Below are 16,532 nucleotides of genomic sequence, written 5' to 3' on the forward strand. Positions count from 1 at the left end.
TCAGGGATTGAGAGACCCTTGCCTATTCCAGCCAGTGCTGAGTTGATCATATTCCTTCATTGTCTGTGGTACTCGCTTTCTTGATCACTTGTTTTCAGCAGTTCATAGTTAGCATAATGATTGGTTTACAATTAACAAACAGTTTGAGGAATATGATTAGCTTTATCTTTCCCTTTTGGTAAGTCATTTCAGTTATCTTTTTGATAGAGAAATTAAATCAGGAGAATGGAAAAATAAAATATATTTGTGTGATTATAGGCACCTTAGTGTTTCATTCATCTATTGTAGAAGAGTAAAGCTTTCTTACTTATAACTATTATTTGTATTGTCTATATATTGTTCTTACCTGGTTGCTGAGTGCTCAATATGAGGCAAGTATTATCTCATACCATTCTCACAGTAGCCCTAAGAGCCCTAAAAATTGAATGTGTCCATGGGGATTCTGTTTAGATGTAGACTTATGTAAGATTTAAAAAACGCATATAGGAATTGTGTTTTTATAAGATTTAAAATGCCAGTCCTGGGAATTCCTGGTGGGTCCACAGGTTAGGATTCTGCACTTCCACTGCTGGGGGGCCAGGTTCTATCCCTGGTCAGGGAACTAAGATCCCACAAGCCACACCAGACAGCCAAAATAAATAAAATGCCCCAGTCTTCTCAATATAAAAAAAAAATACATTGCTGAAATCCCTAAATAGAATTTAATACTCAGTGGCATTACTTTGGAATTTGCATTAGGTATATTCCTGAAGTAAATTTCTGAGACTTGATAATTAATGAGAGGAAAGAACTCTTATTATGCAGAGGTTACAGTATGTATGTGTTCATTGGGTAATTGGCTCTCAAGTGCTGCTGTTCCAGATGTTCCCTTCCATACGCACCAAAGAGATCAGTGATACTGTCTCCCACCTGCTGACAGTTAAAATCTAGACCAGATCTTCCTGACACATCAGATATAGCACTCCCTTTTTATTACAGATATTTATACAACATTCCTTCTACTAAAATGGATTTCATAAATCTAACTTTTATAATTAAAGTCAGTAGAAGGTACATAGTAATAGAATATACATTAAATATGTAAATGGCTTTGTCTGATAACACAGAGGGGAATGGAGTATTTATATTTTTGCATACATAGAGCACTTCAAATGTGATAGCTGGAAGACTGAAATAGATATGGAGACTCAGATACCATAAACAGGATTTCTGTTGGTAATATGACTACCATGAGTTGTTCACATTTAGCAAACTAGGTTAAGGAAATATTAAATGGGAAGAAATCGGGAGCACAGTGTAATAGCTAAGAGTGCATTTTGAAGTCAAAATTGGCTCTACCTCTTATTCACTGAGTATGTTACTTAATCATGTCCTTCAGTTTGCTTATCTATTAAATGGATAAAATAATACAGTGTTCTAGAATTGTTGTGAGAAATGGATGGATAATGCTGTGTAGAGTACACAATATTATGGGCACAGAGTGAATGTACAGTGACTAGTGGCTGCCAGCAGCTGGAGGATAGGTTGGATACTTAACTGGAAAATATCTTTATCGTTATATCACCCGTATGAAGTGATATTATAGAAGATGTTTTAAAGAATATCTTTCTGCGTCTCTCTCTGCATTTATATATTGAGAGATATGCGTATAAAATTTAACAGTGAAAGTGGAGTCTATCATTTAGTGTTTTTGCTTACTCTGGTTCCTGAAAGGTTTTGGGTATTCTGTTTATAGAGAACAATGATAAACTAATGTCGTTATCTCTCTCAGGTATTCAGGCTTTTGTGGGTTTGATTGTTTTAGGTGGAGTTTTGATGAGACAGTGACTCATTTCATCTATCAAGGACGACCAAATGACACTAATCGGGAGTATAAATCTGTAAAAGAAAGAGGAGTACACATTGTTTCAGAGCACTGGCTTTTAGAGGTAAGCATACTCCCCTCGCCTTTCTGTTAAATGAAAACATAAACAGTACTTCAAGGCACAAATCCATTTCTCTGTACATAAACAAGTTTGATAACCTTATTTAATTGCACATTTCCTTTCTTTGGCATCAGAAACTTAAGGTCTTTAATCCTTAAATGCTTAGTAAATCTTTAATGGGTATTCTTTCAGATTGTCTCTGATTCTTTTTGCTAGTTAAAAATGACATGAAAGAAAAGTTTGTAATGCTTTGAGGAGAATTAATTTAGCATGCCAATACAGTTTCTTTTCTTTCTTCTTCTTCAATTTTCCTTCTGGGTATTCCCTGAAATGTGATTGATACTTTGGCAAAAGCATAGAAATAGAATTAGATTTCATACTTTAGTGGGCAGGACATTTAAAAGTGAGGACAAATTGTTACTTGTATAATGGAATTTTAAAGTCAACTACTTTTCAAAACTTTAATTTTGTGAACTTTTGCCATCTTAGAATTCCTTAACATCTTTTAGTTACTAAAATTTTTTTAGTCCTGTTTTAAAGCACACCATTGTATTACAGTGTGCCCAGGAGTATAAACATCTTCCCGAATCTCTTTATCCACATACTTATAATCCCAAAATGAGCTTGGACATCAGTGCAGTGCAAGATGGCCGACTCTGTAATAACCGACTACTTTCAGCTGGCTCTGCAATGAGGGATGATGAGGTAAACGATACAGATGATACATTTACCCCCTCTTTAAGCTGAATGTACAGTCATATATTGCTGTGAAGCCTTATACAGGGCTTGGTTTGAGAAACTGTAATTTTTCTCCTTCAATAGCCAGATCATATGCCTCTAGAAGAAAATGATATAGACAATATGACCACCAGTAATAAAGAACTAACAACATCAAATGGAAATGGGAGGAATGACTCTAAAGGAGGTAAAATATTTTAAATTACAAACAAAATTTATAAATGTGTATCTTTCATACTGAGGGCTTCCTTTGCATCAGATGAACAAATAAAGTTATCTTCTATGTTACTAAATAGAAGTAAAGCATATATTAATATTTGAGGATTGAATTGAGATTCCATGCCAATCATTAATTAATAGCCAAGCTTTGAGTGATAAAGTGTGAAACCTGTAAAATGTGTGAAACTAGGTATTCTACAGTTAGTGTGACACAGCTGTATTCAATAAACATAGGTAGAGATGGTAATTTTTCAAAAATTGGTCCTTTGATTCGAAAAGTTTCATTATATGCACAATGTATTTTAACATAAATTCACATGGTATTTAAAGGTTTTAAAGGTACAGAAGGAGGTGTAAAGAGTTTCTCTTTATCTTTCTGATGTTATTTGTTTATTTTTGGTTGTGCTGGGTCTTCGTTGCCATGGGCAGGCTTTCTCTAGTTGCGGTGCACAGGCTTTATTGTAGTGGCTTATCTTGTTGTGAAACACAGATTCTAGGCACAGGAGCTCAGTAGCTGTGGAGTAGCTACTTAGTAGCTCGAAGGCCCTAGAGTGCTCAGGCTCCGGTAGTTGAGGCAGGCACGTGAGGCTCTAGAGTACGGGTGTAGTAGTTACAACACATGTGCTTGCTCTGCAGCACGGGGGAACTTCCCAGACCAGGCATCCCACCCGTGTTCCCTGCATTGGAGGGGAACTCCTATCCACTGTACCACCAGAGAAGTCCTCTGATGTTATTGTCTTATGATTTCTTCCAGAGCTGTTTTATGAGTGTACAATTATAAACATGTTTTCTCCTTCCCTCATTTAAAAAAATATATAAATATTAAACTACTATATATATTGTTTTATACTTTGATATTGATATTGTTATTTAACAGTTCAACTTGTGGAGTGTCATATTAGGACATAAGGAGCTTCTTCAGTCTTTTTCCCTTTTTTGGCAACTGTATAGTATTCATAGTATGAATGGCTCACTTTGTTTAGCCAGTTCCTTGTTGATGGGCATGTTGGTTATTTCTCTTGTCTTGCTATTATAAAGAGTGGTGCAGCCATGAGTAACGTTAAAGCTCTAGGTGTCCTCTCTTTAATGGATTTAATGGATCAGTATTTTCTATTTTCTTTACCCTACCAGAGCATTCCCTATGATTTACCTGTTTAGTTAGTCCCACTCTGTTCATTCCAAAAATGTTTATTTAGTACCTACTTCAATATTTAGTCTATAAAGAAACCAAAGATAAACATGTTGTGGTCTGTGTTTTCAGGGACCATAAGGGAAAATCATAAATGACTGTAATGTATGTCAGGGTGTGGTACAGAGCGTGAGAGGATCAGAAACTGGCAGGGTATCTGCAGAGGGATGATGACCACGCGTCTCAGCACAGTGTCTGCAGAGGGCTTCCTGATTATTTCCTATTCTGTCTCCATAGTAAGGGCTGCCTTTATGTCTTGGTTCTGCAGTATTCATAGTCTTAGTACAGTACTGTAGCCTATAGTAAATATTCAGCAGATGTCAAGTCAATAAATCTGTGTTCAACTAAATCTAGACAAAATAGTTAATATGAATAAGGTGTGCTAAAGAGAAACTTACCTTGATTGGTATATTTTTGTTTGTTTCAAGCTCTGACACAGACTTTGGAGATGAGAGAGAACTTTCAAAAGCAGCTTCAGGAGATAATGTCTGCAACTTCAATAGTGAAACCCCAAGGGCAGAGGACTTCCCTCTCAAGAAGTGGTTGTAACAGTACCTCTTCAACTCCTGACAGCACCCGCTCTGCCCGCAGTGGACGAAGTAGAGTCCTAGAGGCACTGAGGTCTGTCCCTGTCACTGATGGCAGAATAGCTTTTCCTTCCTCCCTTCCTTGTTAACTTATCCTTCTTTCATTTCATGCAACTCCAGAATTCTTATTTGGGAATAGGAAGCAGAGGTGTGTTCCATACCAAGGAACTGCTTCCACTGAGGCATGATTAATACATTTTATTACCTCCCCTGAGAAAGACATGATTTAAGATCCAGTTTGCCTTGTTTGAAATGGATTGAATGGTAGTCCTCTCTGTTCTGTGGATTAGACTTAAATAATATTGCTATTAGACAGTAAGTGCATGTGTATGTGTATATACATATATAAATTTAGGCAGTTTTCTTATTGGATTATATGTTATTTTGTATTCTCTTTATAACTCTTATCTTCTAGGGAAGGTGATTACAGATCTTAGTGTGATGTGATTTAAGTTCAATAGAAATAACTTCATCTTTTCCTTAATAGAAAAATACGATGAAGGTTAATGGACTTATATCTTGAATTGATTAATTGAAATATGCATTTATCTATATTAACTGTATGTTTCATGAGGCTGTTTCTTTAGCTGAGTACGGAGCAAAAATGATTTTCTATTTAATACACCTCAGGTCATATTTTACATTTTAGAGAGCCTAAATCTTGTGCCAAAGTCAGTAAGTAAATATATTCTGAGAGTAAAAGGCCATCTTCCTTGTATTTGAGGCAAATGAACACTTTAGGAGTGCCATCAGCTTTAGCAAATTATTTTTATTAATAATTCTTTATGTATATACATTGAAATATTCAGTATACACATTGAAGGCAGGTATTGGAATTCTTTTTACTTTTCAGTGAAATTGGTACACCATAAAGAGGAACTAAAAAGCCTCTTGATGAAAGTGAAAGAGGAGAGTGGAAAAGTTGGCTTAAAGCTCAATATTCAGAAAACTAAGATCATGGCATCTGGTCCCATCACTTCATGGAAAATAGATGGGGAAACAGTGGAAACAGTGTCAGACTTTATTTTGGGGGGCTCCAAAATCACTGCAGATGGTGACTGCAGCCATGAAATTAAAAGACGCTTACTCCTTGGAAGGAAAGTTACGACCAACCTAGATAGTATATTGAAAAGCAGAGACATTACTTTGCCAACAAAGGTCCATCTAGTCAAGGCTATGGTTTTTCCAGTGGTCATGTATGGATGTGAGAGTTGGACTGTGAAGAAGGCTGAACGCCGAAGAATTGATGCTTTTGAACTGTGGTGTTGGAGAAGACTCTTGAGAATCCCTTGAACTGCAAGGAGATCCAATCAATCCATTCTAAAGGAGATCAGTCCTGGTGTTCACTGAAAGGACTGATGCTGAAGTTGAAACTCATACTTTGGCCACCTCATGCGAAGAGTTGACTCATTGGAAAAGACTCTGATGCTAGGAGGGATCAGGGGCAGGAGGAGAAGGGAATGGCAGAGGATGAGATGGTTGGATGGCATCACTGACTCGATGGACATGAGTTTGAGTGAACTCTGGGAGTTGGTGATGGACAGGGAAGCCTGGCATGCTGTAATTCACGGGGTTGCAAAGAGTCAGACACGACGGAGGGACTGGACTGAACTGAACTGAAAACATGTTTCACTCTAGTTCTCTATAAAGCTGGCTTACCTTAGACTCTGAGAGGTTTGGTTGTTAGTAACCAAAAAACCTTCCTTAAAAGCAGCCTATAGATACTAAGTACACTTCCTACGTAATTATAGTTATTGTTTAATTACAGTTATTGTTTCCAGTGATTAAAAATACAACCTGTGAATGGTCAGCAAAATAACCAGGTTTCTAAACATGTTTCCCTAAGCCTATATAATTGAGAAAAGTCCCTTTTCTAAATGCTGTAATCATTTTGGAATTTTTTAAAATTTCCTACAGTAAACTTACCCTCTGAAGTTGAGATTCAATGTGCTTTATTTTCTAGGTAAAACATAAGTTCTGGGAAAAAAAATTTTTAAATAAAAATTTCCCTAAGTTCAATTATTGAATAAGTATTTTCAAGTTGCTTACTGGGTGCTAGATGGTGGACATTTAAAGGTGAACCACCAATTTGCAGTCTAACTTAACAGAAGTTATGAGGACGGATTTTGTTATGGCTATCTGTTATTAAAATTGTGACTTCTGTTCCTTAGGCAGTCTCGTCAAACAGTACCTGATGTCAACACAGAGCCCTCCCAAAATGAACAGATCATTTGGGATGACCCTACAGCCAGGGAGGAGAGAGCAAGACTTGCCAGCAATTTGCAGTGGCCTAGTTGTCCCACACAATACTCTGAGCTTCAGGTTGATGTTAAAAAACTGGAGGATTCTCCTTTCCAGGAGCCTTTACATGATTCAGAAATTGCTGAACAGGGTAATGAGAAAGAAATCTATTTAATTGTTTGTATTAAGTACATGTTGACTTCTTGAAAATAAATAGATAAGCACTTCGTGGTTCTCTGAATTGTACATGCCAACAAAAACTTAATAGATATATTTGGGCTTAAACTTGGAAGTCAGATAAATAATTATAAATTGATGTAATTTATCATACTCTGGTTGGAAGAATTCCATGGACAGAGGAGCCTGGCAGGCTACAGTCCATGGGGTTGCAGAGAGTCAGACACGACTGAAGTGACTTAGCCACATAGGCATCATAAATTGAAATATGTATTTTGATTAAATTTGGAAGTTAAGGATTAGGCATTTTTTCCCCCAGACATTTTTCCAGTTCTTTTTGCATTTGTGTAGTTAATGCTTGATTTTTCTCTCAATCATCTTGTTCATTTAAGTCTTAACTCCACCTAGCATTTACCTACATTTCTTTAGAGCTGTATGAGTTTCTTTCTGAATTCCCTATATTTTTCTTCCTTGGACTTTACCTTGAAAACAAAATGCTTCCTGTTTCTCATCATTGGTCATCTTTCCCCCCCTCTTTCTCTTTCTGATCACATGAGTATTTCTCTATACTAGATGTATAGATTTATCTCTGCTTCTGATTTTCTCATAGAATTGCTCTCATTTTTAAAATCTGATTTACATTTTACTGATGAAGGTGTGGTATTTAAAGAGAGAAGCACACAGATAACACCATTTGCCATTTTAATTGCATTCATTTATAAGCTCTAGAAATAGGCTACTTCTTTTGCATGTACATTTTACATTCTAGAATTTCTGTTTAATTTCATCTTGGTTAAGACAGATGAGAATATTTCCCAGACTTTCTTCTTAGTCATATTTGGATAACATCACACTGTAGCATTTTATTGCCCTCAGCTGTCTGTGATCCTGGGAACGTATGTGTGACCGGAGCCCCAAAACACCCGATCTCTGAAGAACTGGAAGCTCCAGTGAAAGACAGCCACCTGATCCCTACGCCTCAAGCCCCCAGTATTGCCTTCCCCCTAGCCAACCCACCTGTGGCTCCACACCCTAGAGAAAAGGTTTGTTTATCCTTAGTATGGTGATAAAACTTTTGGATATTGCTGTTACGCTACATTCAGAATTTTTTGATATCAATATCAAGGTTTTGTCATATGTTGAAAACTTTATTTCTTTGTACTTTATTATAATCATTTCTGCATTTGATGACTCAGAAAACTAAGTAAAATGTTACTGTAAAAGAACCATAGACTTGAGAGCTGTTTTGATGTTAATTTTTTTCTAAAATAAACTTTTCCATTCCAGATTATAACAATAGAGGAGACTCATGAAGACTTAAAAAAACAGTACATATTTCAGTTGTCATCTCTGAATCCTCAAGAACGTATTGATTATTGTCATCTGATTGAAAAACTAGGTACAAGTATCTTACTTATGTCGAAAATGTAACCTTATTTGGAAGTCAAATGTAGCTAACTATTGATTACCATTTTTAAGCTGTAGAAATTGAGATTAGAAAGATGAATAACTTGTCTCAGGCCATACAGCCTGTCAGCAGTAGAACTTAAGTCATAGGATTTAAAGATTTAAAGTGAATCCCATCATTCAGGTGTAAGAATCTTATCCTACTTTGAATGTTCATTGTTGAAACTCTGGACAAAATCAAAGGAATTATATAGTTAAAAACTACATTTTCATGAAGTTGAAGGTACACTGATATCCAGACAGGAGCTCCTCCTGCTGTGATGTTCTTATTCTACTGGTTGTCAAGCTCTTCCTGACCATTCTGGAAGCAGCATACTAGAAAGGTAAACTTCCTAACAACTACTTTAAAAAGTAAAATGAAGCAGGTGAAATTAATTTTACCTATGTATTTTATTTATATGTGTACTTTATTTATATTTATTTATTAGTATATGCAAAATATATTTAAAATATTTTATTCAACATGTAATTAGTATAAAATATCAGTGAGATAATTTGCCTGTTTTCTTACTAAGTTTGAAATCTGGGATATATTTTACATGTACAGCACATCTCAACATCTCAATAGGGAGTAGCTGTGCTTCAGGTGTTCAATAGCCCCATGTGACTAGGAGCTACTGTATTGGACAAAGCAGCCTTATAGAACTTAATATGACAACTTGACCTAGAGAAACATTAAGAAATAATGATTGTTTTTAATAGTGGCCCTGAATCATCAAGAAAAGATTAAAGGTCCTTTAGTGCTCTCCTTTTAAGTTTGTGGGACAAACTTAAAACTCCTTTTAAGTTTTTTTTTTTTTTTAAGATTTCTTTCAGATACAGTTGTGTACTTAAGAAGCTGTATGTTTTGGAAACTTCACTCATGTGGAACATTTGTTTCCCAGTCATACAATAAATTAGATGGAGATAAGTCAGAATTGCTAAGCGTTACCTAGAGCTACCAAATGGAGCACTTTCAAGTGTGTGTCTTCCGTAGAGTGTTCCATCTCTGTAAACTATGCAGCTAGCAGAGACTTGTCTAGAAGAGAGCAGAGGCAGATGAGGGCAGATTGCTGAACTGGGAGTCTGTGACTAGAGGGTTTTTGATACTAGACTGCAGAGAGTCCCATCATTGTATAAACGAAGCAGCCGTGGCCAACTGATGTACATAAATAAGTTCGCCTGTTGTCTGGGTTATAATAAATTCATTACGTAGAATTAGATATTGATACTAATAATGGAATTTTTACCTTATTGTTCTTTAGTCACTGTGATCCTGGGTTAGTTACTCTATACCTGTGTCCTCATATGTAAATTGTACATAATAGAATATTCATAGAATAGTGATGATTAAATGCGTCAATACTTTAAACTCCCTGACTTGTATAGTAAGTGCTCAAAAGTATTGCCGCTCTTAATTATTAAAGTCATCTGTAAAGCATGAGTAGAGTTCCATTGTTTTGTTAAAAATCTCAAGAAGTCCTTGGTACCACACTGCCTAACCTCTAAAATAGAAATAAAAGCATGCTTTACATATGCTTTCATTTACTTAGGCCTTCTTTCCTCAAAGTCAGACTTCTTTCTTACATATCTGAGAAGAGGGATCAGCTCTCACCATCTCCTTCATCTCTATTTACCTAGTGTGTGTTTTCCTCCTGAGCTTCTGTGTTGGTCTACTGACCTTATTTCCACTAAAAGCAGGACAAAAATTTTTTTTTCTGTATTTAGTCTATAGATGCCCGTTTTTGGCCTCCCTCTCCCTGGTGACACATATTCAGTGCTTGAAAACTGCTAAGGTAGTTGAAAGAGACTTAAGAGATGTGAACCTAAGAGAGGCTTAAGAGAGCAACCACTTGCAGTTTGTTGCTCTTGTTTGTATTCATTTTCTTTTTTTTATCTTAATTGTAACCAATTTCAGAGAAGCAGGAAATTTTGAGTAAACATTTTATAAAAATACGCATGTAAAGTAATTGTCCGGGGTTTTGTTTATTTAATGCAGTTCATTTATAAATAACTTCTCTGCATTCCTGGGCTCGATTCCTGGGTCGGGAAGATCCCCTGGAGAAGGAAATGGCAGTCCACTTCAGTACTCTTGCCTAGAAAATCCCAGGGGCAGAGGAGCCTGGCGGGCTCCAGTCCGTGGGGTTGCAAGAGTCGACGACTTAGCGACTACACCACCACCACTGCATAGTTGAGGTACATTTTCCCTCAGAAAAGGTTACGAATCAATAAAGTATCGATTTTTCTCTAATTAAGGTGGATCAGTGATTGAGAAGCAGTGCTTTGATCCCAGCTGTACACACATTGTTGTGGGGCATCCACTTCGCAATGAGAAGTATTTAGCCTCCGTGGCAGCGGGAAAGTGGGTACTCCATCGCTCCTACCTTGAAGCTTGCAGGACTGCTGGGCGCTTCATGTCGGTGTGTATGCAAATTAACGTGAAGGGTCATTTTTCTTTAAAATTAAATGTCTTAATAATTGATTCCAGCACATAAAATATTAAGCTAGTTATTTGAAATATTTTGGTTTGTAACTGACCATCGCAATAATATCTATCATGTAGTTTTTGAAGTTTTCAATCAAGATAACCTCAGGGATCTCTCTTGTATAGACTAGTAATCAAACTGTTAATATATACCTCCTCCGAGACCATGTCCTTCTGTGACTTTCATCTTATAGTAGGTAAAGCCCAGTAATCTAAATATTACCAGTTGCTAAGATGAAGCTAGATGTACATGACTTTCATATGAAGGCAAATTAATCTACATTTCCTCCATGCTCATAAATTGATGCTTGTTTAGTACTCTCTGTATTTAAAGGAACAAAATGTGTAGCTTGTAGCTCTTACTAGATTGGGGACTCTTTGAGGACGAATTGTAGAAATTCAAAAGTTTGTTGAACTAATTCTCTAGGAAGAAGACTATGAGTGGGGAAGTAGTTCCATACTTGATGTTTTGACTGGAATCAATGTACAGCAACGAAAACTAGCACTTGCAGCAATGAGATGGAGGAAAAAAATCCAGCAAAGACAAGAATCAGGCATTACTGAGGTATTAATATATATAATTATGTGGGTAGTATAAATGGCATTTGATGTCATGACTAGTCCAGATTTTAATTTTTAATAGATAACCTGTATTACAAAGTAAGAATAGTTCTATTTGTCTTTTATTCTTTGATTGATATACTTAATTTGGGCATTCTAAATTGAGCTTAGTGTGATTCCTAATTCTTCTAATTGTGATCAACAGTAATATATATTTAGTGTTGATGGCGCTCTTAAAAATCATTTATATGTGTAAAATGTGACCCATACTATATTTCTTCCAAAGAATCTTTTCAGCCTCTAGCTTCAGGAGTTTTCAACTTGGGGTCCACAGATTATCAAATCATATATCAAAGGAGTTTATAGATCAGATTCAGAAAGGCTGTACACTTGATGGGAAAAATACATCTTTATTTTTACAAACCTCTAATTGAAAGTTTGCATTTCCTTCATTATATAAGTCTAGGCAACAAATCACAACACTGTTAACAGTGCTGTGACGTTCCCCACAGAAATCAGGTATTTTTTTTAATGTATTTTTTTATTTGGCTTTGTTGAGTCTTACTTGCAGCGTACAGGATCTTCACTGCCTCACATGGGGTCTTTCCTCGTGGCGCACGAGGTCTCTAGTAATGGCTTTCAGGCTCAGTCGTTGCAGCGTGGGTTTAGTTGTTTTGCAGCATGTGGGATCTCCAGCAGGGATCAGACTTGCATCCCCTGCATTATAAGGCAGGTTCTTAACCACTGAACCACCAGGGAAGTCCCAAAAATGAGATATTTTTGCTTGCATTATGTTTGCAACTTGAAATATTGTTTATGTTCATCACAACTTTAAAATTATAATACATATAGACCTCCTCGACTTGCAGTGGTTTGACTTTATGATGCTACAAAAGTGATACACATTCAGTGAAAAGCATATTTCAAATTTTGAATGTTGGTCTTTTTCCAGGCTAGCATTATACAATGCAGTACTCTCTGGTGATGCTGGGCTATAGCAGCAAGCACTGCGCCCAGTGAGCCACATGATCGTGGGGGCAGTAAACAACTGATACAGCCATTCTGTTTTTCTGTATAGTATTCAGTGAATTACATGAGATATTCAACTACTTTATTATAAAATTGACTCTGTGTTAGCTGATTTTGCCCAACTAAAGACTTCTGTGTTATGAGCATGTTTAATGTAGACTAGTAAGCTATGGTTAGATAGTATTACTGACTCAAAGGACATGAATTTGAGCAAACTCTCAAATTAGTTAGTGGACCTAGTGGAGACCAGATGCGCCTGGCGTGCTGCAGTCCTTGTGGTTGCAGTCAAAGACACAGCTTAGCAACTCAACAGCAGCAGCAGTGAGACTTCCCTGGTGGTCCTGTGGCTAAGGCTTCGTGCTCCCAGTGCATGCGGCCCAGGTTCAATCCATGATCAGAGAACTAGATCCCACATGATGCAACTAAAAGTCCCACGTGCTGCAACTAAGACCCGGTGCAGCCAAATAAATAAAGTTTTAAAAAACAGTAGTAATCTATGATGGTTAGTACATTAGGTGTATTTAAATGCATTTTTTACTAAATGGTGTCTTCAACCCTCTGATGGGTTTAAGGTAGAAGCACATCTATTATGTCACAAATTTTTTAATATTTTTATAATTTTCAATAAAATGGTTTCATTTGTAATACTTTGTTTTATTTTGAACATTTATAAAACATTCATATGGTATGGAAATTACATTTCAATAAAGGTGTTATTTTTTTTTTAATTATTTGGAAAACAGATCATAGGTTTTACTAGACTGCCAGATGGGTCCATGCCTCACAAAAAGGTTAACAATACAAATTATGTCATCTTTTATGTTATATTCTGAGTTCTCTGCTATCTCCAAGTCCCTGTTAGCCTTGATTCCCTTTATTTTAGAGTAATTCCACAAGCTTCTGTTAACTGTTAATTCTGTACTTAAATTTCCAATTTGTAGTCATTTTCAAGGGAAATAGTAGTGAGGCTTCATCTAATCTAAGAAACCGTGTTTTAGATTCTACAATTAGATTAGTTGTAAGGAAGAAAAATACTACCAAAAAACTAGGCAAATGTCAAGTCACTTTGTTTTACTGTTACCTAATTATTAAATCATTTTTTTATTCTTTAATTATTTATTGATGGCCAACTGTATGCCAGACACCATGATATTGTCAAATTATTTTCCAAATAATTTCTACACTGATTATTCTTTATTTGCAGGGGGCATTTAGCGGGTGGAAAGTTATTTTACATGTTGATCAGTCCCGAGAATCAGGATTCAAACGCCTACTTCAGTCAGGAGGAGCAAAGGTTTGTATTGAGTCAACTTAACTGGATTTTTTACAATTATTTCTAACCAAGGTTGCTGTGATCAGTTTTTGATTTTCTGTACTTTATGAGATGGTAATCCTTAGGTGTAGCTTATACAGTTGAACTACCTTGGAACACTGATAGATTGTGGTGCTTTTTGTTTTTTCCTTAGGTGCTGCCTGGTTATTCTGTATCTTTATTTAAAGAAGCTACACATCTCTTTTCTGACTTTAATAAACAGAAACCAGATGACTCAGGAGTTAATATAGCAGAAGCTGCTGCCCAGAATGTATACTGCTTGAAAACAGAATACATTGCTGATTTTCTTATGCAGGTTTGTAAAATCCTGTCCTTGACAACCTCTCTACCAGAAACATGCTTATATGCATATAGATTTAACTATACAGTAAAACCCTTGGTTGTTATTCATAGAATGTTAATCTCCCATTAGTCTCCTTGATTCAACCCTTTCAGTTTCCATCTATTTTTTTAAAATAATGAACACATGTAAACATTTGACCTGGAAGGTAAATACGAAATAGGTTTAAAAATCTGGAGACCTATAAAAACCTTAAAAGTGCCCTCTAAAATGTTGGACTCTAAAGAACGCAGAAATTGATTCTGCGAATCCAAGGAGAGACATTTACCCAAGGGTCCTTTCTAAATTTTCTTGACCTTTTTGCTTTGTTGTTGTTTAGTTGCTAAGTCATGTCCAACTCTTTGTGACCCCATGAACTGCAGCACACCAGACTTCCCTGTCCTTCACCATCTCCTGGAGTTTGCTCAGACTCATGTCTATTGAGTGAGTGATGACATCCAATCATCTCACCCTCTGTAACCCACTTTTTCTTCTCTCAGTCTTTCCCAGCATCAGGGTCTTTTTCCGGTGAGTCACCTCTTCCTGTCAGGTGGCCAAAGTATTTGGAGCTTCAGCATTAGTCCTTCCAATGAATATTCAGGGTTGATTTCCTTTAGGATTGATTGGTGTGATCTCCTTGCTGTCCATGGGACTTGCAGGAGCCTTCTCCAGCACCACTCTCCTCTTTTACCCTCACCAAGAGGCTCTTTAGTTCGTCTTCACCATTCTGTTTGAGGGATATATCAAGAGGTTCTTTAGTTCTTCTACTCCCATTAGAGTGCTACCTTTTGCATATCTGAGGTTATTGATATTTCTCCTTGCAATCTTGATTGCAGCTTGTGATTCATCCAGCTGGGCATTTCACGTGATGCACTCTGCATAAAAGTTAAATAAGCAAGGTGACAGTATAGAGCTTTGATGTACTCCTTTCCCAATTTTGAAATAATCTGTTGTTCATGTCCAGTTCTAATTGTTGCTTCTTTACCTACGTAGAGGTTTCTCAGGAGGCAGGTAAGGTAGTCTGATATTCCCATCTGTTTTAAGAATTTTCCACAGTTTGTTATGATCTACACAGTCAAAGGCTTTAGCATAGTCAATGAAGATGTTTTTCTGGGATTCTCTAGCTTTTTCTATGATCTAATGGATGTTGGCAGTTTGATCTCTGGTTCCTCTGCCTTTTCTAAATCCAGCTTGTACATCTGGAAATTCTTGGTTCACATACTGTTGAAGCCTAGCTTGAAGGATTTTTGAGCATCACTTTGCTAGCATGTGAAATGAGCACAACTGTGTGGTAGTTTGAACATTCTTTGACTTCGCCCTTCTTTGGGATTGGAATGAAAACTGACCTTTTCCAGTCCTGTGGCCACTGCTGAGTTTTCCAAATTTGTTGACATACTGAGTGCAGCACTTTTAACAGCATCATCTTTTAGGATTTGAAATAGCTCAGCTGGAATTCCATCACCTCCACTAGCTTTGTTCATAGTATTGCTTCCTAAGGCCCACTTGACTTTGCACTCCAGGATGTCTGGCTCTAGGTAAAGGACCACATCATCATGGTTATCCGAGTCATCTTTTTTTGTATAGTTCTTCTGTGTATTCTTGCTACCTCTTAATCTCTTATGCTTTGGTACATTGTAAATACCTGTGTTAGATAGTAAGGGAAATCATGCACTTGCTACATGGAAGGCTCACTATATTCCTGTTCAGAATTGGCCTTTGTTGGCTATTTGAATGGGCAAAGAAAAATCTTGACACCAGAGTACCTAAAATGCCATCAGGAATCAGTGAGATATGACACATCATAAATGTCTTACCACAAAGGATTTCAAATAGAAGGAAGTCAAAACTCAACCTGGTTTGTAATTGTTGCTGCTTGCGTTTGGAAGTTGGTCAGGAATTAATAGAAGGAATGCTTGAAACAGATATAAAACCTGTTATAAAGCAGTGAAGTGTATTGACTAGGAATTAGTAAATCAGTGCTTGTTCTCCTTGAACATCTAAATAAATACATATATATATATAAAACAGGTATACATGCTTTATTATTTTTAAATGACAAATTTCTTGAGGTAAAAGAACACCATGTATACAAGAGATCGTGAAGATTTATTCTAAGAGCCATCTCTGATGAATTCATGATTCATTAGAATGCTGTGTAAAGAAGGATTCTGAGTTTGTATCATTAGCAGTGTCGTTGTTATCCTTGCTCAAATTAGAATCTTCTCAGTGGTAGCATTTCTTTCATTAGAGAATGAGAGCTTTATGATCCATTTAATTTCCCTT

General features: G+C 36.5%; 1 protein-coding gene across 3 annotated transcripts in view; it reads left to right on the forward strand.

Annotated features, from left to right (window-relative positions):
- Positions 1-16,532, forward strand: part of TOPBP1 (DNA topoisomerase II binding protein 1) — a 70,918-nt gene that overhangs the window by 38,664 nt on the left and 15,722 nt on the right. For all 3 annotated transcript variants that reach the window (XM_070376104.1, XM_070376106.1, XM_070376108.1), the window contains 11 exons: positions 1,805-1,928; positions 2,484-2,630; positions 2,748-2,850; positions 4,500-4,692; positions 6,830-7,050; positions 7,953-8,119; positions 8,364-8,475; positions 10,779-10,942; positions 11,435-11,572; positions 13,802-13,891; positions 14,064-14,225. In XM_070376104.1, the coding sequence (XP_070232205.1) occupies positions 1,805-1,928; positions 2,484-2,630; positions 2,748-2,850; positions 4,500-4,692; positions 6,830-7,050; positions 7,953-8,119; positions 8,364-8,475; positions 10,779-10,942; positions 11,435-11,572; positions 13,802-13,891; positions 14,064-14,225 (1,621 nt within the window). The remainder of the gene's footprint in view (positions 1-1,804; positions 1,929-2,483; positions 2,631-2,747; positions 2,851-4,499; positions 4,693-6,829; positions 7,051-7,952; positions 8,120-8,363; positions 8,476-10,778; positions 10,943-11,434; positions 11,573-13,801; positions 13,892-14,063; positions 14,226-16,532) is intronic.

Source organism: Bos mutus, chromosome 1 (genome assembly GCF_027580195.1).
Source record: "Bos mutus isolate GX-2022 chromosome 1, NWIPB_WYAK_1.1, whole genome shotgun sequence".
In the NCBI taxonomy this organism is placed as follows: Eukaryota; Metazoa; Chordata; class Mammalia; order Artiodactyla; family Bovidae; genus Bos; species Bos mutus.